This window comes from Onychomys torridus, chromosome 1, assembly GCF_903995425.1.
Source record: "Onychomys torridus chromosome 1, mOncTor1.1, whole genome shotgun sequence".
NCBI lineage: Eukaryota > Metazoa > Chordata > Mammalia > Rodentia > Cricetidae > Onychomys > Onychomys torridus.
This window is the reverse complement of record NC_050443.1, coordinates 35,155,280-35,178,685: the sequence shown is the minus strand read 5'-3', so window position 1 is coordinate 35,178,685 and position 23,406 is coordinate 35,155,280. Positions and strand designations below refer to the sequence as shown.

The following is a 23,406-nucleotide window of genomic DNA, read 5'->3' as shown; positions in this document are numbered from 1 at the left end:
CACTACTAGGTGATTTCATTTAGATCCCCTTCATATATATATTAGGTTTCCACATTACCCTTCTAATGGCTCTTAATTTTAGCTGTCTCTTCCTTCCTCTTTCCCACTTGGTCCTCCCATTCCAGTTCCCCTCACACCTTCATCTTAGTTGGTGTTATCATGGATGGAATGGAACAGCACAACCAAGGACAACATGGGGAAGAAGGGCTTTACTTGGCTTACACTTCCACATCATTGTCCATCATTGATGGAAACCAGGACAGGAATTCAAACAGGGCGAAAACTTGGAGGCAGGAGCTGATAGAGTGGCTATGGAGAGGTGCTGTTTACTAGCTTAGTCCCATGGCTTGCTCAAACTGTTTTATTGTAAGAACCTCTATGGTAGGATGAGATGACAGAAAGATCTCCCATGACCATGGACTGGTAGGATTAATGTAGTAAAAATGGCCACCCTACCAAAAGCAATGTACAGATTCAATGTAACCCCCATCAAAAGTCCAATACAATTCTGTGATGGGTTTGAATATCAGTTAGCATGCAAACAATGCAGTCTGGGCCTCAGCACTCACCACAATGCCCCTCACTTTCCCTTTGACTCCTTCGCCCTTCTTGTTCCTGGAGTTTTAAGGCTCAGCTGGGGCTTGGCTTATTCTTGGGAGGCTCTTCTGGTTTCCTTTGTCTTCTGTTCTCATATCTCTATTACCACACTTAACATGCTCTGCTATTAGTGGCCTAATTAGTGCTGATTCACTCAGTGCCTTGAGAGAGTATATCTGGGCTCTCAAAGCTGACACCTCAGGCCTCCAAGGTTTGCAGGTCAAAGCAGGAGACTTACTCAACAATCTCCACAGAGCAATAAGTGAGTGAGAGGAAGAATGAACTAGTGAGTTCACCACAGACAAGGCTCTTGCTGCAGGCAAGAATAAATTGTAGACAAAAATAACTTAGTATCAGCAGAACATGAATACGAATACCTTGCAAAGGATCAATCAATCCTAGAGACATTTCTTTGCCTGGAGAAAACAAGTTATTTATAAACCAGGCTTTCCAACATCTCTTTTGGAAACTTGGCATAAGGTTGGCTTTTGAGTACACAGTACACCTGTTCAAGAAACTAAACCTTTCATGACATTGAAAGATCAAACCTAGATGAAGTACCATAGATGTTCCTTAGCCACAGCCACGAGGAGTTAAATATAACTTCTTTTGAACTTCCTTTGTATTTCTTTCTGTAAGAGTATCTAGAAATCTCTACTTCTTACTTTGCTACTGCAGTTTTCTGCACAATAACTTCAAAATCTCCTCTTATTTCCCCACAGAAAGCTGTGCTTAGAAGACACTGTAAAGATTTAAGAAAACAACTTCAAGTTTAGGCAAAGTGATTTCCTTGTGATCGGTGATAGCATGTTTTTACATTTACTTATGTTAGGGGGACAGTCATATGTATTTTGGGTTTACCTGTGTCATAGTATGTGTATGCAGTGCAAAGGACAACTCACAGGAGTCAGTTCTCCCTTTCCACCATGTGGGTCCCAGGGGGTCAAAGTCAGGTCATCAGGCTGGGTGACAAGCACCTTTACCCACTGAACCATCTCACTGGTCCCAGTGGCAACATTTAAAGAAAGTAAAATTGTCTGTACAAAGTTGACTAACTTAAGTAACACATCAGATGGACAGCAATGTGGGTACACTTGACTTACAGATTCAGTTGGACATAGATAAACTGAATATATTATTACCAGACTATGACTAGATAACAGGCTCATTTAGAAATATTGTTTCTACTTGAATATGAAACAGTTAAATAATTCCATTTCATCTTTTCACATGAAGATCCTCAGTATCTTCCCAACCCACAGCCATTATCGAAGTTCTCTGAAGTTCACAAGAAATCTATCAATATCTATCTTTCTTAGTTTCTGGAAGTGAGGGACACTTTGATCAGTGTTTGATGCCTTTTTATAACATCACAAGAACCCAATTCCACCATATTTGTACTTGTTTACCTATTTTGCATAATAACTTCATATTTCTGAACTCTACAATGTGACCAACACTGAATTGTTATTAAAGATTTTTTTTTAATCTGTATTTTCTAGTCTTTTTTCAGGTAGAATTGACCATTTAAAACTGTATATACTTAAAGTATATTGTGTGTACATATATATCTTGATATTCTTATGTACAGGTATACTGTGAGGCAGTTACCACAGAAAAGCTAATTAAATACTGGCATTTATCCTATTCTATTTTATTCTATTGCTGTGAAGAGACATCATGGCCAAGGCAACGGTCATAAGAAAAAACATTTAATCAGAGGCTTGCTCATAGTTTCAGAGGTTTGGTCCATTATCATCATGGCAGGAAGCTTGGTGGCATGCAGGCAGACACTGGAGCAGCAGCTGAGAAATACATCCTGATCCATAAGTAGAGAGAGATGGGCTTTTGAAACCTCAAAGCCCACCCTAAGGGACACACTCCATCCTACAAGACCACGCCTCCTAATCTTCTAATCCTATCAAAGAGAGTTCTACTCCCTGGTGACTAAGCATTCAACTATATAAGCCTATGGGGGCATTTTTAGTCAAATCAACAAAGGCATTCAATTGGCAATTGTGAAAAGTATACTTTTGTGACTAATTAGTAATTCTAATTTTTTTATTTCAATGTATTCTCCAAATAATTTTTGTGAAAATATTAAGACATATAACCAAAGCCAATGTTTCCTTCCCTAAGTTAAGTCCCTTAATTAGCATGAGAACATTTATAATGATTTGATTTTAAGGCATTTTATGAAAAACAGAAAAAAAAATCAGTTTTATATTTAGACATATGATAGTCTCTCTTTTGTGACAGCATTCATCATGTATGTCTACTTTGTGTGGAGTAAATTTGTCATAGCTACAGCTAACTCAATGCTTGAATTGAGCAGAACCCAAACCAAGGTGTTATCGGCAGGCCTTTTTACTCAGTTGAGTTTTAAGCATTTATAAAATTGATAATAAGACTCAATTTTCCTTTCTAATTTCTTTAGTGAGCTTGGGGTATTTTTTCTACTTTGCACACATCCTTTTCTCTTTTCCTCTTGCTTCCCAGAACAATTGCAGATGTAATAGCATTACTTTCAACTGTGATAAATAGATCCTTTCTGATGGGAATATCTTTCTGCCACTTGAAATTCCAATGTTACACAAGTTGTCAGGAAAACTCCAAGGACTAAACATCCCCCACCTCAAAATCCTTCTGGCTATACAATCAGCTCTCTGCAGAAACTAAGCTGATGATGCTACTTGTCAATGCTCTGCAACCTCTGTAATGACCTGAAACTGGACACTTTCTGCAAATTCCTCTCTGACCTGTGGAAATTAATTAATGTATTGTGTCTACCTCATAGCATTATTTTAAATTTGCTTAATTCTGAAGATTGCATTGGGGTCTCAGGTGTTGGGAAGTTTTCTGGGACTGAGGTATATGTGTTGTTTGAATCTTAGATGGTCTTCTAATTTAAAAAAAAAAAAAAAAAAAAAACCTCAGAGCCAGATATCACGGTGAAAGCTGAAAGATCAGAGAAGCAGAGCAAGCCAACCTTACCTCACCAACTCCTCAGCTGATCCTGTTTCCACGAATCCTCAGACTGTAAGCCCCTGAGACCTCACCCTAAGGGTCTCAGCTGGAATGCTTTAGTTCCTTTAGTTCCTTTTTCCTCATGACTTATATAGCTTTCTTTGCCCTGCTGTCACTTCCTGGGATTAAAGGCATGTGTGCTTCCCAGTACTGGGATCAAAGGTACGTGCCACCACTGCCTGACTCTGTTTCCAGTGTGGCCTTGAACTCACGGAGATCCAGATGGATCTCTACCTCCCAAATGATAGGATTAAGGGTGTGTGACACCACTGTCTGGCCTCTATGTCTAATCTAGTGGCTGGCTCTGCCTCTGATCCTCAGGCAAGCTTTATTGGGGTACACAATATATCACCACACGTATGCACAACCCTCTGTTTCCCTTTATTTTGTGACAGCATCTCACTATGTTGCCTGGATGGCCTTGAACTCACTCTGTAGCCCAAGCAGACCTTAACCTTCTCCTCTTCTAATTTACTAGGGTTATAGGCCTGCACTACTAATTCCATCCCAGAAATTCTTTCATCTAAGTAGCATACCATCTCCAGTCCAAGTTTTCTCTCTTTTTGTCAGTTATTACCCCCAAAGGAATAGATGGTTAATTTATTATTTATTTATGTGGGCTGGGGAAAAGCTCTCTCTCTCTCTCTCTCTCTCTCTCTCTCTCTCTCTCTCTCTCTCTGTGTGTGTGTGTGTGTGTGTGTGTGTGTGTGTGTGTGTGTGTGTGTGTGTGTGTGTGTGTATGTGTGTGTGTGAAGGGATGTATGTGGGGGCTGGGTGTGTATGTATGTGTGTGTGTGTGTGTGTGTGTGTGTGTGTGTGTGTGTGAAGGGATGTGTGTGGGGGCTGGGTGTGTATGTATGTGTGTGTGTGTGTGTGTGTGTGTGTGTGTGTGTGTGTGTGTGTGTGTGTGTGTGTGTGTGTGTGTGTGTGTGTGTGTGTGTGTGTGTGTGTGTGTGTATGTGTGTGTGTGAAGGGATGTGTGTGGGGGCTGGGTGTGTATGTATGTGTGTGTGTGTGTGTGTGTGTGTGTGTGTATGCATGTGGGGGGCTGTATGTGTGTATGTGGGCTGTTTGTAGAGGAGGCTGAGTATGGGGTGAGAGGCTGTGGGAGGGCTGCATGTGTGTGCATGCACAGGTACCATAGCACCCCTATAAAGGTCAGAAGTCAGTCCCTTTGTGGGGATCAGTTCTCTACTTCCACCATGTATAGGTCCTGGGATTCAAACCAAGATCCCCAGGCTTGATGATAAATACCCTTGCCAGTTAAGCCATCTCATTGGCTCCTGACTTCATGTTTTTGAAATGTCACTCTCTTCAACATTTGATGCTCAATTTGGGATGCAGGATCATCTCAAATGTCTGTAAAATTCTACCTTCCTCTCTCTGGGACAAGTCAGTAACTCTCAATAACTCTGATTTAGGAATCAGATTAGTAGGGAAAGTTAAATACTGGTGCTGCCCTCTAAACTTTAATTCTCTCTCCCAACTGACTACCCACTCATTGGCCCTGAGAGACACTAAACTTCTCATACTTCAGTCATCAAATAACAATGTGAGAATTACAATGCTCACATGCAGGACACACTTAGAGCACCTGACATAGTATATGTTTAGACACACCAGTGCTCCATGTGTCTGTGGACCACACAAGGAAAGCAGCTGCAGAGAAGTGAGAACTTCTGATCTGAGCTAGCACCAATGCTTATCAGGTTTTTTAATCTCTGGGATCAAGGCTAGCTTCTGGAAATCAGTTTCCCAAATTCCTTGAACTCTACATATGCCTATAAAATGGCAACATGGGTTTATTGCAGAAAACTAGTCCTCTTTTATATCAAAGTGAGAAATTCCCCATCGCAAATGCTCCTGACCACTCAAACATTATGATTCTGGAGCTACCTGTCCTCCCCTCATACTGGTGATACTGCAAGCAAATTTCTTAGTGTCTCTGTTTCTCCTTTTTCTCCTTTATTAAATGGTGAGTGTGATAATATTCATTGAATAGGGTTAACATGAAAATTAAATAAACATTAAGTGCAAAGTATGAGAATAAGGAATAGAATACAATGGACAAAATATATCATATAAATTGCAATTATTATCTTCTCCCTAATGTGGTATGTGTACCTCCTATGTAAGGTGCGTTCTGGTCAATGCAAAGATTATATCTCCTACTCCCAAAGACTATATGATATAGTAAGACTATTACCTAGTAGATGAGTTGTTCTTACAAAACAAAATGTGAGATGAAGGTGTTCAAACTTGGTACACTAGCAGAGGGCTCTTTAAATAACCCTTAGTTGGCAAAAGCATAGAAGTGAGGGTGGATGGAGTTGACACAAGGCACATTATAAAGCAGAATTCAAAGATGCTAAAGCCAAGTAAATAGAGGTGTGGAGGTAAATAGGGAGTCAGAAGAACAACTTCTGGCTAAGCAGTGCCTATTAACAAACAAGGCAGAGAATGAAATGAATGATTATGGTCAAGAGTGTTTCCAAATACGGCCACATATCAGTCTGTATTCCACGGGACTTTGGGGCAATGAGACCTTATCTCTCCCCCAGACTCCAATGCTAACCTTAACCCTCTCATCATTTCCTTATTTTTAAATCTGCTATGTCTCTAGTGCTGTTCTAAATAATGGAATGTGGGAGAAACAGTCTTGAGACACTTTCAGCGCCAAGCCTTAAGAAATCTACAGCCTCAGTCTTTCCGCTTAGAAACACATGCCATGCTATGAAGAGATCAATTACCTCAAATTTTCATGTGGGAAAGAATTGAGGATTCTGACAGGCAGCCATTACTATGAACTTACAGAAAGCCACCTTTGGTGCCCCAGCCATTCTCAGTACTTCCTTTAACCTCCAGAACCATGACACACAATCATTTGTCCTAAACAACTAGATTTGGGATGCCATTTAGCAATAAACCACCAGAGAAATTTTTATAGTCCCATGAAGGTTGGCTTTGACCTTCTAAAATAATAAGCAAACCAGATATCAGAGAGGTTAAGCAGTTTTCCCAGTGTCAACACACCTATGTGAGCAGAATAGGGATGAATGCCAACTCTAGTGTTTAAATGATTGAATAATTTCTAAGATCATCAGTCAAAACAGAGGCCTGGTAAGAATGAAGTTAGAGAAAAGGCAGAAAGAATGCTGCTATTCTTTATCTTCTAGACTAAAAACAACTGATAAAGGCAAAAATGAGAGGAAGGGATGAATGTAGGCAGGTGAGGTGATGTACTGAGTGTAATAAAGCAAACTCAGGGAACATACACAACAGGCAGGCACCCTCAGGGAACATACACAACAGGCAGGCACCTGTCTCACTGCCCTGTGGGCCCAGAATTCTTTAGAAAAGAACAGTGTTGGGGAAGTTTGCAGATGAAAGCTATACCTAAAGTTTTTTGCAATAAATCAGTTCTAGTTGCCAACACTTGTCTATGCTTAGAATCTTTGACTCACTCAATCCTTGCTTCCTTCCATAAATACTTAGAGTGAACATGAATGAAGAGCCTGCCCCGTCCTAGGTCCTGACTCTTCAGTGATGGATTTCTCAATCACTCTACAGGCAGGAGCACATTGTATTTGCTTAGCTGCCTTTCTCTAAAGGACAAAAGGAAGCAACTGAATGGGAGAGTCTTGAGTAAGGAGGTGACATAATTCTATTGCAGTTCATAAGGAATACATTGGTTACATTGTAGGAAACAGAAGAAAGGGAACTACAGGTAGATACAAGTTAACAGGGAATACTTTGAAGTAAGAGATACTAGGAAGCTCCCAATGCACATACTTGAATGTTCATACACACATGCATCCACTCATGTGCAGAAGCATACATAGACAATGTATAACAGATATACACATGCAAAAAGGAAAAAGAAATAAAATGGAGAGAATCAGAAGACTTAATGAAGATAGTTTGCTCTCATGGTTGAAAATATGTTATGGAATGCTAATCTATACACAATATCTTATATAATAAACTGATTCCCTTCAGGATCATCATTCACCATGGCATGCAATAGGCAATAATGAGGATGGTAATTTTGAAAACCTACTAGATGCTATGTAACAGCCAAAATGTGGCCCTTTCTTTGCGTTTTCAGCAATGCTAGGAGATAGGCACCAAATTATTTAACTCAATATGTAAGAGTATCAATCTAGTGTCATTGCTTCATTACTTTGAAAAATGCAATTACTTATATTCTGTGTACCAGTTATTATGGGAAAGATACAGGAACAAGGAAGAATAGCTTCACAACATGCTCCCTAGAGATACTCAAGTAGAAGAGTCTAACAATGAAAATGGAGAACAGTAAAAGGTGACAGGTTGTCACCTCCAGAGTCTGGTGCAGAGGGTGTCAGGGGATGAACATTTTTAACCTGGGTGTAGACTTTAGCTCAACCACATTATTCTACCCCACAACAGTTAAACATTTGCTGATAGTTGGGCATGTGTCTGCAGTTGAACTGGCTGTGCTTTGAATAAGGTCCCAATATTACCTAACTTCTGTTTCTTTTGGCCTACATTTCAAGTGTATCAGGATGGGGAAGACTTAATGGGTGGGGCTTGTGGTGGCTGGTCACACTGCACCTGCAGTCAGGAAGCAGAGAACAATGAACACCTGTGTTTAGTTCACATTCTCCTTTTTACTTATCTGGCAGTTAGGATTGGTCCTTCTGCCTCAATTTACCTGAGACAGTCATCATAGACATGCCCAGAGGCTAACAATCTAGATAGCCCTCACAGGATCTTCTAAGTGATACAGATCTTGTCATCTTTAAAATTGGTATTAACCACTACATACCTCTAGTATTGAGAAAAAGGGTCAAAAGTAGAGAGTGGGCTAGTTAATTTGGCCACTGTGGCATAACAGGTAGAGACAGCAGGATAAATCTTCACTCTGTTCACCAAACAATGGCACTGGTGTAGTTCTGGGTCATGTAAGAAGAGGTGGACTACCAACCAACACTACTCCAGTTGTTTTAAAATTCCCACTTACCTGCCAGCCTTCTTCAGGAACTTCTACATAGGATTATCAATCACTTCCTCCTTATGCAAAATACATCCAACTAGCCTAGCTGTGGATATGTAGCCATTAGGAAAGGTGAGCCCACAATCTGGTACCTTTAATGTGTGATAATGAAGCATGCTGGTATCCACAGCTGATAAGTGAGATATGAAGATGTTGCAGATCTCTGTCTTAATTCCATCCACATGCCATTCCTTCTGATAAAATTATTGTGAGTTTGTATAATCATTTTTGCATTTTCTACTTAAGAACTTCTTTTAAGTACTAATAAGGTTTTGTTTGCCTTATTCCCAATTAAAACTTAAAGTACTGTAAATAAATTAATGGAAAGTATTTAAGTTAGCTCATGGCTTTTGATTTTTAGATGTAATTTTTCACAGTTGGCAAATAAACCACAAGAAATTGTAAATCACTGAATGTGTGGCTTGTGTTCCAGGGTTCTGTTTATATAGCAGAGAACTATGGACTTTGTGACTCTGGGGAGATTTGACAGCCACATTTTTTAGTAAAACTGAAAGAAGTTTAAGTGAAGTTTCTCTCTTTCTAGGAGAGCTGAGTGGTTCAAAAGGGAACTCATGTACCATTAAAATACTACAGGGGATTCCTAACACAAATATCTTAAATAGCATCAAAGGAAAAGGGGGCATTGTGGGTGTGGAGGCTTTCTGCACTGGCTCAGCGTCATTATTAAAGTTAAATGTGTACTTAGTAGGCCAACACTGACCAACTCAATAATAACTTTCTCCAGCCCAGGATCAACTTTAGTTGGATTGCTGAATTCCAATGGCTCAGATCAAGAGAGAAATCATTTTTTTTTTTTGGTTCTGAGAAAGCTTCAGAACTTTATGAAGAGTTCCGATTCAGACAGTATGTCATATCCCAGAAAGGTGAGGACTTTGGAATAAACTTTCAGGGAAATTCCTCCACCTCCATTTGTCCATATTTCAATAAGCTTTGCTAATTCAAATGAGCAATTTTTATTGCATTTAAAATCAATGGAAAGATCAATATTGATGAAATATTGATGATCCCCCTTCCCTTTCAGTGAATTGGAGTCAATGTTGACTCTCTATTCATGCTAGCTAAGCTGGCTGGAGTTTCTGAGGGGGTGAGTCAAGTGCAGGGCAGGAGCAAATTTGGATGATAACAGCATCCATGACATTTCATATATTCCATGATGAAATTCACGACACCTGATGTAGTACCTTGACCTCCTATGTCTGGTGTGCAGATGGCTTTGTTTTCTAAGGATGCCATAATGGCACAGCGGATCTCCATGGCATAAGAGTGAAGACCAAGGTAGTCCAGCATGATACAGCTGGTTAGCAGCATGGCGACAGGATTGGCAATATTTCTATGAGCTAATTCTTTACTTATTTCCCTTGAACCAGTCTCAAATATTGCATATATGTCACCATAATTGGCTCCAGGCACAAGTCCTGATCCTCCAACCAGCCCTGTACAGATACTGTTGATAATGTTGCCATAAAGATTGGGCATCACCATGACATCAAACTTTTGGGGATTGGATACCAACTGCATTGTGGTGTTGTCTATAATCATACTCTCAAAGGTGATCTGGGGGTAGTGAGCTGCCACATCCTTACAGCATTGCAAGAAAAGTCCATCTCCCAGTTTCATGATGTTGGCTTTGTGAACAACCGTCACCTTTTTGCGCCCCATCTTTTGAGCAAGATTAAAGGCATATTCAGCTATGCGCAGAGACTTGGCCTTTGTCACAATCTTGAGGCTCTCTACAACCCCTTTCACGCCTTCATACTCCAGGTTAGTGTACTCGCCCTCTGTGTTTTCCCTAACAACTAAGATGTCTATGTCCTTGTGCCGGGTCTCCACACCAGGAAAAGTCTTGTAATGGATGACGCTGGCATAGAGATCAAGGCTGGTTCGAAACTTGGTGTTGAGAGATTTGTAAGTGATAGGCAGATTGTGATCAGTTGCAATGCTGCCCTTCAGTGCAACACGGTTTCGACGGATGGCCAGAAGTGCATCAAGTACCTCCTCCTCAGTAGATGTGGAGGTCACCCACACCTCCTCAAAGTCCACTGGCACACAATTTGATCTGAACACTCTCTTGACATGAACCATAAGCTCAGGTCCAATGCCATCTCCAGGAATCATAGTCACAGTTTGCCTTCCACCATACTTAGCTGGGGGATGCACTGTGTGATGTAAGCAGACATTTTTCCAGGGGATCACAAGCTTATGTACAGCTTCCCTATAATGGCCAAGAACAGCAGGATGAAGAATTGCCTTCACAGAGCAGCTGGCTGCTGCCAACATCTTCACTATCACAGCTGTCCTCTTGCTCTTTCTTAGCAATGGCATCCATTGGAGTTCTGAACCAATGATTCTTTCTTAAGTCACAATTCTCTCTCCTCCCTTACATTCTGTTTGACAGACATTCTATTTGAGTATTAAACCTGGACAGGGGCTGGGCGGTGGTAGCACACACCTTTAATCCCAGCACTTGGGAGGCAGAGAGGCAGGTAGATCTCTGTGAGTTTGAGGCCAGCCTGGTCTCCAAAGCGAGTTCCAGGAAAGGTGCAAAGCTACACAGAGAAACCTTATCAAAACAAAAAATCAAAACAAAACCAAAAACCTGGACAGGAAAACACAGGATGTCTATACCAAAAGCTACAAACATTTGGGGGTTGGGTAATAAACTGATGTATCATATTATACGTGCTATACTCTGCAAATATGATTTTTAAAATACTTTTCTTTACTTCTTGAAAATTTAACATGTGTATACATTGTATTTTGATCATATCTTCTATCTCAGCCTCCCTCCAGCTCCTGCCAGGACCTCCCAATGTATCTCCTTTCAAATTCCATGTCCTTTAAAAAAAATCAATAGCAGGCAAAGCATCAGGGATAGCCTCTACTCCCGCTGTTAGGAGTCCCACAAGAAGACCAAGCTACACAACCATAGCACATATGCAGAGGGCCTAGGTCAGATTCATACAGGCTCCTTGATTACTGGTCAGTCTCTGTGAGCCCCCATGAACCCCGTTAGTTGATTCTATGGGTTTTCTTGTGGTGTCCTTAATCCCTCTGGCTCCTATAACCCCCCTCCCTTGCCTCTTGCAGGATTCCCAGGCTCTACCTAATGTTTGGCTGTGAGTTTCTGCATCCATTTCTATCAGTTGCTGGATGGAGCCTCTCTGATGATGATTATGTGAGGCTCCTGTCTACATGTATATCAGAGTATCATTACGAATCATTTCATTTACATTTTTGCCTACTTTTTGGGGGCCCTTTTCCTCTTACTGGGTTGCCTCATCCAGGCTTATGTAGCTGAAGTTTTTTCCAGTCCTGCCTGGCCCATCGCTAGGACAAATCTCTCTCACCCACCAGTCCCGCAGCCGCTCAGACCCAACCAAGTGAACACACAGAGACTTATATTGCTTATAAACTGTATGGCCATGGCAGGCTTCTTGTTATCTAGTTCTTCTATCTTAAATTAACCCATAAATCTATACCTCCCCACATGGCTTGTGGCTTACCAGTATCTTACATGTTGGTACTCATGGCTGTGGCTGGCAGTGTCTCCTCACTCAGCCTTCCTGTTCCCAGAATTCTCTTCTCTGCTTGTCCTGCCTATACTTCCTTCCTGGCTAGTGGCCAATCAGTATTTTATTTATACAGAGCAATAACCACAGCACTTGCCCTTTTCTTTTTTTTTCAAAAAGGAAGGTTTTAACTTTCATATAATAAAATTACATATAACAAAACAATTATCAAGCAAGAATTACAGTTACACTATCTAGTATATTTATAATAACAAGTCTATTTTTATTTGGCAAAATTAAAGAAGATATCCTATCTATCCTATGTTTGTGAGTCTAAGTTTTCATATCTAACTTATCTTTTATCATAACTAAGGAAAATTATAACTACCTAGTCTTCAACTATATCAAAGACCTCAGAAGGATATAATATTACCTAAGAAAATGGAGAAGGATGCAAATAATTTTCAGGAGTCTTGTGAGAGTAGACAGAAACATCTGGCAGCCTGGACAGTCATCCAAAGTTCCTTTGTAAAGTTGAGGCATCTGGCCCACAGTCCTAGAGTCTCTCAGTCACTTCTTTCTGTGTCCTGTAGAATGTCTGGCAGTTTCTTCTGCAAAGCAGGAACCTGAAGGACCATTTTGCCAAGCAAAGTTCAGTGGTCACCTTCCTATGGGTCCTGCATGTCCAGTCGATTAAGCAGTCTAGGCAAGAACAGTTTTTTGCCCAAATGGCTATTTTTGCCAAGAAGAAGATAAACTCCATATAGAGTGTCTTCAAGGCCCATCCTCTTTTCTGAAGTAAATCGGTGCTGCCAGGAGTATACATGTCTCACTGTCCATAAAGTCTAAATTTTTAAAATATTTTAAATGCCATATTCTGTAGGTCTTTGAAGTGTTTGAAGATTACTTATCAATCTGAAATATATCTATGTATACCTAGAAAACTTAACTAACATGCTACAAGTTTGACTATCATAGAAGACTAATTATTAATCTGTATTTCTTAATTATCCATTAAAATCTAAATGAGTTACAAAAACATAATACCTCCAACGAGAGTAGAAATATATTAATACAGTATAACAAAATTAATTTCAAATTTTATCAATAAACTAAAATCTACAGCAATGTAAAACATTTCTAAACAAGTTGCTCTTTACAAGTAGGTTCAATAATCTACCCTTTCATCCTATCATAGCTATATCCTCTTTTCTCTTTTAGAAAGAGATCACATTTATAATCAACCTGCTTTAAATAAAAATATTGGTTTTTCTCTGTCCCACACCAGAGGGCTCTTCTAATATGGGAAATAAGAATCTCTCACCTTTTCTTTTAGGAATATGCTTGGGTTTAGAAGAGTGAGCCAATTCCATCTCCAAAGCCAGCTTAGTATATTTGGGAATTGGGGTGTAGCTTCTCTTACTACTTCATGCTGGATGTGTGTGCTGTATCTTATGGGGACACAAAGAAAATTGTAGGCTTATGGGGTAGTATGTGAGGCTGTGTTGTCTGAGCCAGTTAGTTGCCTTGAAACAATTCTGGATGTTGGATCATCAGGGCCATGGTGTCATCAGAGACCTTTCAGGGTGTCTCAGCTGGTCAAACCTTATGAATCTGGAATAAATCCATAGCCTCTGGCTTTCTGTGGAAACAAAAGCAGAGCCTCCTTTCCAAAGCAACATATCCTTAGATCCAAATTTTGAAATGAAGGTATCTTTAAAATATACATATTGGCTTAACTCAACAGCTTTTACAATCAAATGTTTTTCTGCAGTTAAGAATCCCAAAGACAACACAATCCAGATTCTCTAAGTAATATCCATCTTTGTGTGGCTTATTTTTTATATTAATTTTACTGTCTCTTTAAAGACTTTATTTTTTGAAACTATGTATTTTTTATATAACTGTATATATCACCTTTTTTGTCTCTTTCAAGCCTACGTATATTTTACACACATTGTAAACTATTCCATCTGAATCTGTCTTATTGTAAACCTATTGCTTTAAACTGCAGCATTCTAAGACTGAAATGGCACTGTGGCTGCTGGCTCCACTCACCTCAGTTTTCCAACATGGTAGTGGTACATTTACCATCAGCTCTGGAAGCCATCAACTCTCAGAAACAGTGGGTCTATGCTTTTATCAAAGCAGTGTGTAGCCCAGAAACCTCTTTTTTTTTCTGTACTAGTAAAGGCTAAATCCACCACACAGCAGCAGCATAATGTGTGGCTTGGAGATGCCTCCTTCCTGGTCAAAGTCACAGGTCAGGAACCCACCATAGTAGCTCAAACCTGCAAGCTGCTGCTAACTTGAGAGAGACGACTAGGAAGCAGTTTTAGCTCCATTTTGGAATCTTTTTTTCTCAAGTTTAAGGTAGAAACTCTTGCCAACCTGTTGAGTGTCATTTGTAGCTGAAGTTTTCTCCAGTCCTGCCTGGCCCATGGTCAGGTCAAATCTCTCTCACCCACCAGTCCCGCAGCCGCTCAGACCCAACCAAGTGAACACACAGAGACTTACATTGCTTACAAACTGTATGGCCGAGGCAGGCTTCTGTCATCTATTCTTCTATCTTAGCCCATTTCTATGAATCTATACCTTCCCACACGTCTCGTGGCTTACTGGCATCTTACATGTTGGTATTCATTTAGCTTTAGCGGCGGCTGGCAGCGTCTCCTCACTCAGCCTTCCTGTTCCCAGAATTCTCTTCTCTGCTTGTCCCACCTATACTTTCTGCCTGGCTACTGGCCAATCAGCATTTTATTTATACAGGGTGATATCCATAGCAAGCTTAATATGAGGGGAGGTGCTTAGTCTCATTGCAACTTGAAATACCATGTTGGATTGATATCCCTGGAATGCCTGCCTTTTTCTTAAGGGAAATAGAGGTAGTGTGGATGAGGCAGGAGAGGAACTTGGAGGAGAGGAGGAAGAGGAAACTATGGTCAGGATGTAATATATGGGAGAATACTTTTTTTTTTTTTTTTTTTTTTTTTTTTTTAGAAATCACTAACCTACTGACTAATTAGCACTTCCCACATATGCATGAGTGAATGGCCATCCCCAGGGGCAATATATCAGCAGCTATATCCCCCAAAAGCCTATGTCTTAGAAAGTCATAGGCTCTAGGGGACATCTGGTGCTCTTTTGCTGAATGGTTGTGTTAACAAACTGCCTTTGAAATCTGCTTATATCCAGAGAGTTATTTGTGCCTCTGATCTCAGCCTTGGTCAGAGAAACTTTTCACAGTAGATGATGACTAATGCAGAGACTCTTAACTGGTTAAAATACTGACACTAAGTGACTCTGAGTGCAGAGCTAGAGATGGGACCATTACATTAACTTCCTCCAACCTGAGGCTCAGGGAGCATCTAAAAGTGAGTCGGAAAGACCACAAGAAAGGAGAGCTATGAAATGCTGTTTTCTGGGCATTTCATGACAGTTGCATACGTGATTTAATTTTTTTTAACTGGACTTTATTTTTCCAGCAATTATAGAGTCACGGCAGAATTGAGAAGAAGATACAGCATTCCTCACATACCCAGGCCATGGCAAAGGCACAGGTTTTCCTAGTCAGAATCCTGCCTGCAAATGATGTGTGTTTAGTAATTGATGAATGCACATTGACAAATCTTTGTCACTTGTAACTTAAGGTTTGCTTTAGGTTTTTCTTCCAGTTTTAAACCTGTTATAGATTTGCACAAATGTATAATAGCATGTATTTATTGGCATAGCATTATAATCAGATTTCTTCTTCAACACATTCTAAGAAAATCATTGGGTAAGAAATGTAATGCCTTGGAAATATCTCTATACTTATGGAATAAACATCCCTGGAGCTGAGCCCCAGCAGAATATGTTTTAATAGTGTTGATCTGTCCTGAAATATGAGAGACACTGGGCTAAAATAATGACCCTGACAGACAGTATGAGCAGGGTGAATGCAAAAGATACAAAGAACAATGCTTCCATGGATATTTAGTTCAGTATCACTGCTGGGTTAGACCTACAGAAACTGAACATCATTCTGAATGTACTTAACAGACTGAAGGAAAGCTGTGTAGTAAATGAAAATGGACAACACTGGAAGAATGGTAAACTGGATGAAGGAAAATGATAAAAATGAATACAGTTTCAGTATGCTATGTCTCTGGAGCCTAGAAGAGACTTAATAAATGAGTCTGCAGCCCCTGATAAGGGAACATGGATGATGATATAGATTCAAGAGTCAATAACACATCAGAGAGTTACACAAGAGTGTAAACAGTAGCCTAAAGCAGAGGATTCCAACTTTGTTTTTCTATTATAGATGACAAATGACATTCATCAGAGATATTCTCATTCAGGTACACAATATATATAGACACACACAAACATCTGCACGTGCCTGTGTGCATACATAAAGTAGTTGACCAAATACAGCAAAAGATTTGTAAATTGTTTTGTAGGAAATAGTTAACAAAAAGCAAAACTGTACTAGCAAATCGTTATGAAATCTACCTATTGGTTTTAAACCACATCATTTTAAAGGAAAATAATGTACATGAAACATTTCTAATATTACAACCATACTGAACTATATATCAAATGTACAATTCAGGTCTCTCCAAGTAACATAAGAAGAGTAGCATGCAGTAACACAGACTAAGAAAAAATAATGATAATCTTAGCATCAAATGTACAGAAATTGTATTTCCATATTGTCTTCATGCTAATATTGAGAGCACAGCTGACTGAACAGTTCATTTGGATGATTGCTTTGCTCCTGATGTGGAAGTTTTAAGGGCAGCCTCACTGTAGTTTCTGTGCTATGAGCATACAGGTAAATATACATGTTTTGTTAGCATCTCTTCTCAACTATGTAGAAAATCAAGGGATACACACATATATCTTCAGTTCATGGACCATAGTCTTTCAGAATTGTCATAACTATTTTAATATCTTTATTAATTCTTCAAGAATTTCATCCATTGTATTTTGAACATTCCTTCCCCCCCCCCATCTCCGCCCAGTTCTACCACCCAACTTTGTATCCTTGTTTTTAAAAAACCATTCAGAGTCTTTGGTACTGCCTATATGATCTCTAGTGTGTGGACACGGGCAGAGTAAGCTTTAAATTTAAGTGTTTGTGAATGGCTTACTTCTTAACAGAATGCAGATCTACCAGTAACCACATCCTAAAGATAAGGAACTTGTCCCTCTCTGCAGATATCAGCTACCCACTGTTTCTCAGCTAGTGGTGGGATTTGTGCCCAGCTTTCCCCTCTGTGCTAGAATTTTGTCTTGGCTTCAGCTTGCACAGGTCTTATGTTTGCTGTCACAGCCACTGTCAGAATTGCTACAACCATTAATGACACATAAATAACAGAAGATCATAGACATTTCAGGAAACATGAGCCAATGAATTATGGTCTATCTTACATTACAAACAATTCAGAATATAGTACTGGGATCCAAGTGAGGTGATGTTGTGTCCTATGAGAGTAACGCTGCTGTGAATCTGATTCATTGGAAAAGTAAGCCATTCACAAGCACTCAAAATTTAAAGCTTGTGAAGAAGTGCAGTGTCATGGGTCATAGCCAACTGTGACACAGTACTAAGGTCATGCCAGTGTGGTTAAGAAGTACTTGGCTGGGAAGATGTGTAGACAGACAGCATAAGAAAGACAACAACAGTGAAGGAACTATCAGCATTTGAAGTCTTAGAGGATAATGACTAGAGAGAAGATGCATTGACATACTGGACATGCAAAAAGAGACCATTGTTATCTTCAGTTGTGTGTGTGTGTGTGTGTGTGAGTGAGAGAGAGAGAGAGAGAGAGAGAGAGAGAGAGAGAGAGAGAGAGAGAGAGAGATGTCCACAGACAAGATAGTCAACACTGTCACAATTCTGTAAGGAGAAAAATATGATCAGTAATAGCAACCAGGGACTCAGTGGCAACCTCAACAATGAAGGCAGATTAATGGTTAGCAACATGGGTTCCAGAGCCAAGCAGCCTGATACATCTGACCTCTGTATCCCTGTCTGTATGTCTGTGTGTACATGCATGTGGTAGAGGCAGTGGTCTAAGTCTTCCTTGATAACTCTCCATCTTATATTTTATTCATTTATATTTTATGTGTGTGCATGTGTATGTGTGTGTGTATGTGTTGTGTATATCATGTGCAAATACATGCTTATGTGTGTGATACACATGTAAGCAGGTACATGTGTGTGTATGTTTGTGCATGTGGAAGCCTGGGACTGATATTGAGAGTGTTCCTCAATCACTCCCCCCTTACCATATTCACTAAGGTAGAGTTTCTCAGTTGAATTCAAGCTTATCAGTATGGCAAGTCTTGCTAGCCAGTTTGACCAGGGATCTGACTTACTCCAATAGCATTATAATTACAGTTGAGCTGCCACACTCACCTAAGATTTACATGGGTACTAGGGATATGAACTCCAATCATTTTACCCTTTTGTGGCAAGGGATTTATCCATGAAGATGCCTCCCTCATCCTTCACCTTAATTTTTGAGAATAAAGAAAAGTTTCTCAGCAACCACAGACCTCACCAACTCCAGCAAGTGGACAACGCAGCAAGCACCAGGAATCCTCCTGTCTGTCTAGCTCCCCAGCACTGAACTTGCAGGCATGCACTGCTAGAGCTGTCTATTTACATGGGTGCAAAGATCTGAATACAGGTCCTCACTAGCACAGCAAATGTCACTGACTGAGCAATCTCCCAGCCCTTACCACTGAATCTTTTTCAAACTGTCGCACCTCTTTTAGAACCTGCATTCCAGTGAGTAGAGAAGCATAAAATGAAAGTGGATACACAGATAATAGATTGATAGGCACACAGATCTCTTAACACCATGGTAAAGGTGCTAGGGAACAAATGCAGATTCCTGGACTTTTCAAAGAGTGTGAATTCTAGACAGGCTTGAAATACGTGTGTGCGTGCGTGTGTGTGTGTGTGTGTGTGTGTGTGTGTGTGTGTGTGTATGTAATACCACTTAGCACCACATCTCTACTCAGGTTTACATATATGTGTTTGTGTGTGTGTGTGTGTGTGTGTGTGTGTGTGTGTGTGTGTGAATAATTGTGAGTATATATATATATATATATATATATATATATGTCTGTGAATGTCTACTCATATCTATTCACATGTATACACAACATACACATATATATTATGAATAAATGTGATTAGAGATGTGATGCTAAATGGTTCCAGGGCTGGAATGTTTTACCTATATACCTGGTAAAGATGTGTAAGAGAGGGACTTCAGTTGATCTCTGAGGAATGACTAGCAGCACAAAGGTGCAGATGGAGAGAGAGGTGTTCTGAGATGGAAACAAAATTGAAAGGCCTATGGGGGTGTATTAAGTGTTCCCAGTTGGCTGAGTTTATATGGGAAAATAGGGACAGACAAACAGGGAAAGTAATTGGATTGGGGTCAGAGATTAGAGAGTCTTCAGAGACAAACTTAAGATCTTTATACCCTGAGGGCAGCATGGAAGAATTCAGAAATAAAAATGAAGGGGTTTAAGTGATATGACTTTAAAAAGGGGAACATGCATTAGAAAGAGTAAGCTATACAGGAAGCTTCAAGGATCATGGTGACTTTATAGCAAGACTTACCTTGACACAGGCAGAAGATTTAAATGCACAACACACACACACACACACACACACACACAGAGAGAGAGAGAGAGAGAGAGAGAGAGAGAGAGAGAGAGAATAAAAAAGTTCTTGAAGTCCACTGAAATCCATTTGATGTTCCAGAGTACCAACTGATAATCTTGCTTTACATTTTTCCCAAAACCACAGTCAGTCTTTTCCATGTTCTACATTGCACATGAACACAATCTCTTGACAAACCAGCCCTAATTTGACAGCAACAGAAATAAGATGCAAAGGAGATTGTTAATTCCTTATAACTCAACAGAACATTGGGCCTTGCTCTCATTACCCTGGTTTTTATTCTTCTCCCACACTTTGAAGCTTTCCTTGAGGATGTGGCATCACCATGCATTGCCTCCTCCTCCTACCCATGAGATGAAGTGCAAGAGTCACACTCACAAGCACACACATCACCATGGAAGTTTCATGCCTTTGAAAAGCATGCTGATAATTGTGCAGAACTAAAAATATCTGCAAACAGCATCTATGTAAAGGGTCCTTTAAAGTCATGTGCTTACAATTACCCCTTCTCAAAGACCCAATGAAGTTCTACATTTTCTTTTCTTTCTCCTGGTGTTTAACTTTGCATATTTGCAAGGGTCATGAGAATTACAGCGGATAAGTTTTGAAAATTAAAAACAGACAAAGGTGGTGCCTGCCTTCTCAGATATTGAAAACCAAATACCAAGTATATCACAGGAAGAAAAGGAAATAATTGGACTCCCAACACCGAAGGAAAACCTAGAGATTAGCAGGTGGAAGCAAGGGGATGTAGGGCTAAAGTACTTAAGAATTAGATGTCCAGTCAGTTCCTCTGCATTCTGCCCTGTGAGATGGCTGTGCCCCCCACCCCCAGCCTAGAAGCAGAAGGTATTAGGAAACACTGCACACAACTGAATGCAGTCTGAATATTGACTATCAGGGAAAGAAGAAAGAAAGCCATACTGAATGCTTGAGTGTGGTTAACACTGCCTGGGCAAGTGTAATGAAGAATATTTTCAACAATCCCTGCAAATCTAAATACAAAGTACTGACCATCAGGTGTTCCCCAAGAGAAGGGTCCTAGCTGAAGTTCATGGTCAAATTGTACCCTAGATATTAGTGGTTACAGTTTCACTGCTCAGCTCTTAAATATGAGTGAAAAGCCAGGATAAAACATTGATGAGAAACTTCTAAAATAAAAAGCAGAAGCCAAAACAACTCAACAGAGAAGCATTTCAAGGGAGGCCCAGGAACCCACTTCACACATCATCACTAATGTCCGAAGAAGGGGACAGATGACTAATGAAACAAATGGTCTGCTCTGGGAAACAAAGATGGCCAGGAAAGAAGTGCTATGATAGAAAGAAGTGAGAGGACTGGAAGGTAAAGTGAGAACTTTCCACATAAGGGGATGTACCCAAGCACGAAAATTAATGAGGAAATCCCAAGACTAGGCATCAATTTGATAAGAGCGCCACTGAAAGGAGTGGAAGGCAGATGCGTACAAGTCAAAGAATGCAGAACCCACCAAAGTCATAAGGCAAGACATTTGCATACTGAAAGTTCATGAGTATCAAAGTGAAACAGTCCACTGGGTACTCATCAGAATGAAGGACAATGAAATTTCCACTGCTGTGATTAATAAAACACAATCCTGACAAAAAGCAGCATAGGGGAAAGAAGGGCTGACCTGGATTACAATTCCAAGTCGCAGCCCATCATTTCAGCAAAGTCAAGGAACTCAAGCAGCTGGTCACATCACATTCACAGTCAAGAGGGAGAGAGCAAACACGCGGCTCACTTGCTTCCTCCCAGATAGCTTTTCCTCTCGTTTACTATGCTGGACTTGCTGCCTACAATGACCAGGGCTTTCCTACATCAATTAAATATCAAGATAATCCATGGCAGACATGTCCATGGGCCAACCCAATCTAGAAAAATAATCAACTGAAACTCTCTTCCCAGGTGATTCCAGGCTGTGTCAAACTAATTAAAACTGAGCAGCACACCATGTCACCATGGGACACAAAGGAAGAAGAACCAAAAATACATTGGGTTTTTTAAATATCATACCCTAACCTAGAATAATGCCTTAAAAATACTGAGGAGAAGCTTATTTTATAGAAAAAAATAATTTTTAAATCACCAGTTTTGAATGGGGGTTAAATTAATTTTAAAACATTTACATTTTGCTCATTACAATCCAGGTTTCTGATCAATCCATAAATATTCAGTCAACATATTTTTAGAGAGACAGTCTCAAAAATTTCACACCATGCACCTCTTATTGGGTGTTTTGTCAAGCTAGAACAGTAATACAAGGAAAAGAAGAGACACAGTGCCAGAACCCCAAGCTCCCTTCAACAGGGAGAGGCAGAGGGGGTCCCATGACATGAGCTATGGAGTGAGCTGAGAATCAATCAAACTGGGGTGGGGGAGTTTCAGATGGAACAGCTAATGTCTTACAGGGCACTTATTCCTTGGGTGGGAACTTAAGAATAAATTATGATAGGTACATAATAAATTAATCAAGAAGATGATTAGTTAATGATAAGTAATTAATGGGGAACAAAGAGCCTTGCATGCAAGAAATTTCAGTGTTGTATATCCCCCAATCTGTTCAAGACCACCACATGCATACACAGGCATACTGACGAAAACATAGAATATTGACCTAGCAAGAGCGTAAAGTGGTAACCAGCAGCCAAACTAACTTATGTGGGGGAACAATCTACAAACTGTCAAAGTTGGAACTATGATGACGTATTAAGAAGCATACTGTTTTACTAAGGGGGCGGTGAGAGAATCTGTTAACAGAGTTGAACATGGTTGTCTCAGGAGTAGGAAGTCAGGAAGGGTTCCTGGGGCCCATTCTTACATAAAGCCCTTGAAGCAGTGAAAAAGTGGAAAGCCACAGGTGCCCTGGGTTCTAATTCTGGTTGTCTTACTTCCAGCTTTTGGAGTCTGACCCTGACAACACTGCTTATGACTCCTCCACTTATAGCTGTGATTATTTAGGCTGGAGCAAATGGTTAAACCCTCTCTCTCTCACTTGCTACTTCTGTAAGTAAGGGTAATGTCTTCCTCATAGAGATTGGCAAGAATTGAGCACATGCAATTTGAATGTTGCCTAGGTCATTAGTATTCATGCAAATACAGTATTTTGGAGCATCTTCAGTCAAAATAAATAAGACTAAAATAATATACTGTTTCACTGTATTTGAACTCAACTTGTACATCTTGGCCTAAATTTATAATTTAAGAAATCCTCAGAACACACTAGCATTGTGGTGTACTGAATGCTTTGATAGCAGAGGACAGCCCAGTCTCTTAGTATCCTCATTTCTTATCTATTCACATATACAGAAAATTCCTCCACTTACAGAATATTGGAGGCACTTTATATCCCAATCTCCCCTTACTTAACAATTTGAGAAATTGATGTAATGTATTAATATGTCTTCTAGAGGGAAATGAATGAACTCCGATTTATAATTCTCCCCTTACCCAGAGAAATTATTTTAAGATCTGTCTTCATATTTTGTGAATACTGACTAATT

At 40.0% G+C, this 23,406-nt stretch overlaps 2 protein-coding genes across 2 annotated transcripts in view; both read right to left on the bottom strand.

Moving 5' to 3' along the window:
- The window catches only part of Nell1 (neural EGFL like 1), an 846,309-nt gene that overhangs the window by 262,920 nt on the left and 559,983 nt on the right, over positions 1–23,406 (bottom strand). The window lies entirely within an intron of this gene.
- Positions 9,773–10,966, bottom strand: LOC118585947 (probable isocitrate dehydrogenase [NAD] gamma 2, mitochondrial). The gene has a single exon (XM_036190977.1). It carries the CDS (start codon positions 10,958–10,960, stop codon positions 9,773–9,775), a length of 1,188 nt encoding a protein of 395 aa, XP_036046870.1. The 5' UTR covers positions 10,961–10,966.

Bases quoted from the DNA above. Each gene is read 5' to 3' on its own strand.
- LOC118585947 (XM_036190977.1), bottom strand. From the start codon at position 10,960: ATGTTGGCAGCAGCCAGCTGCTCTGTGAAGGCAATTCTTCATCCTGCT.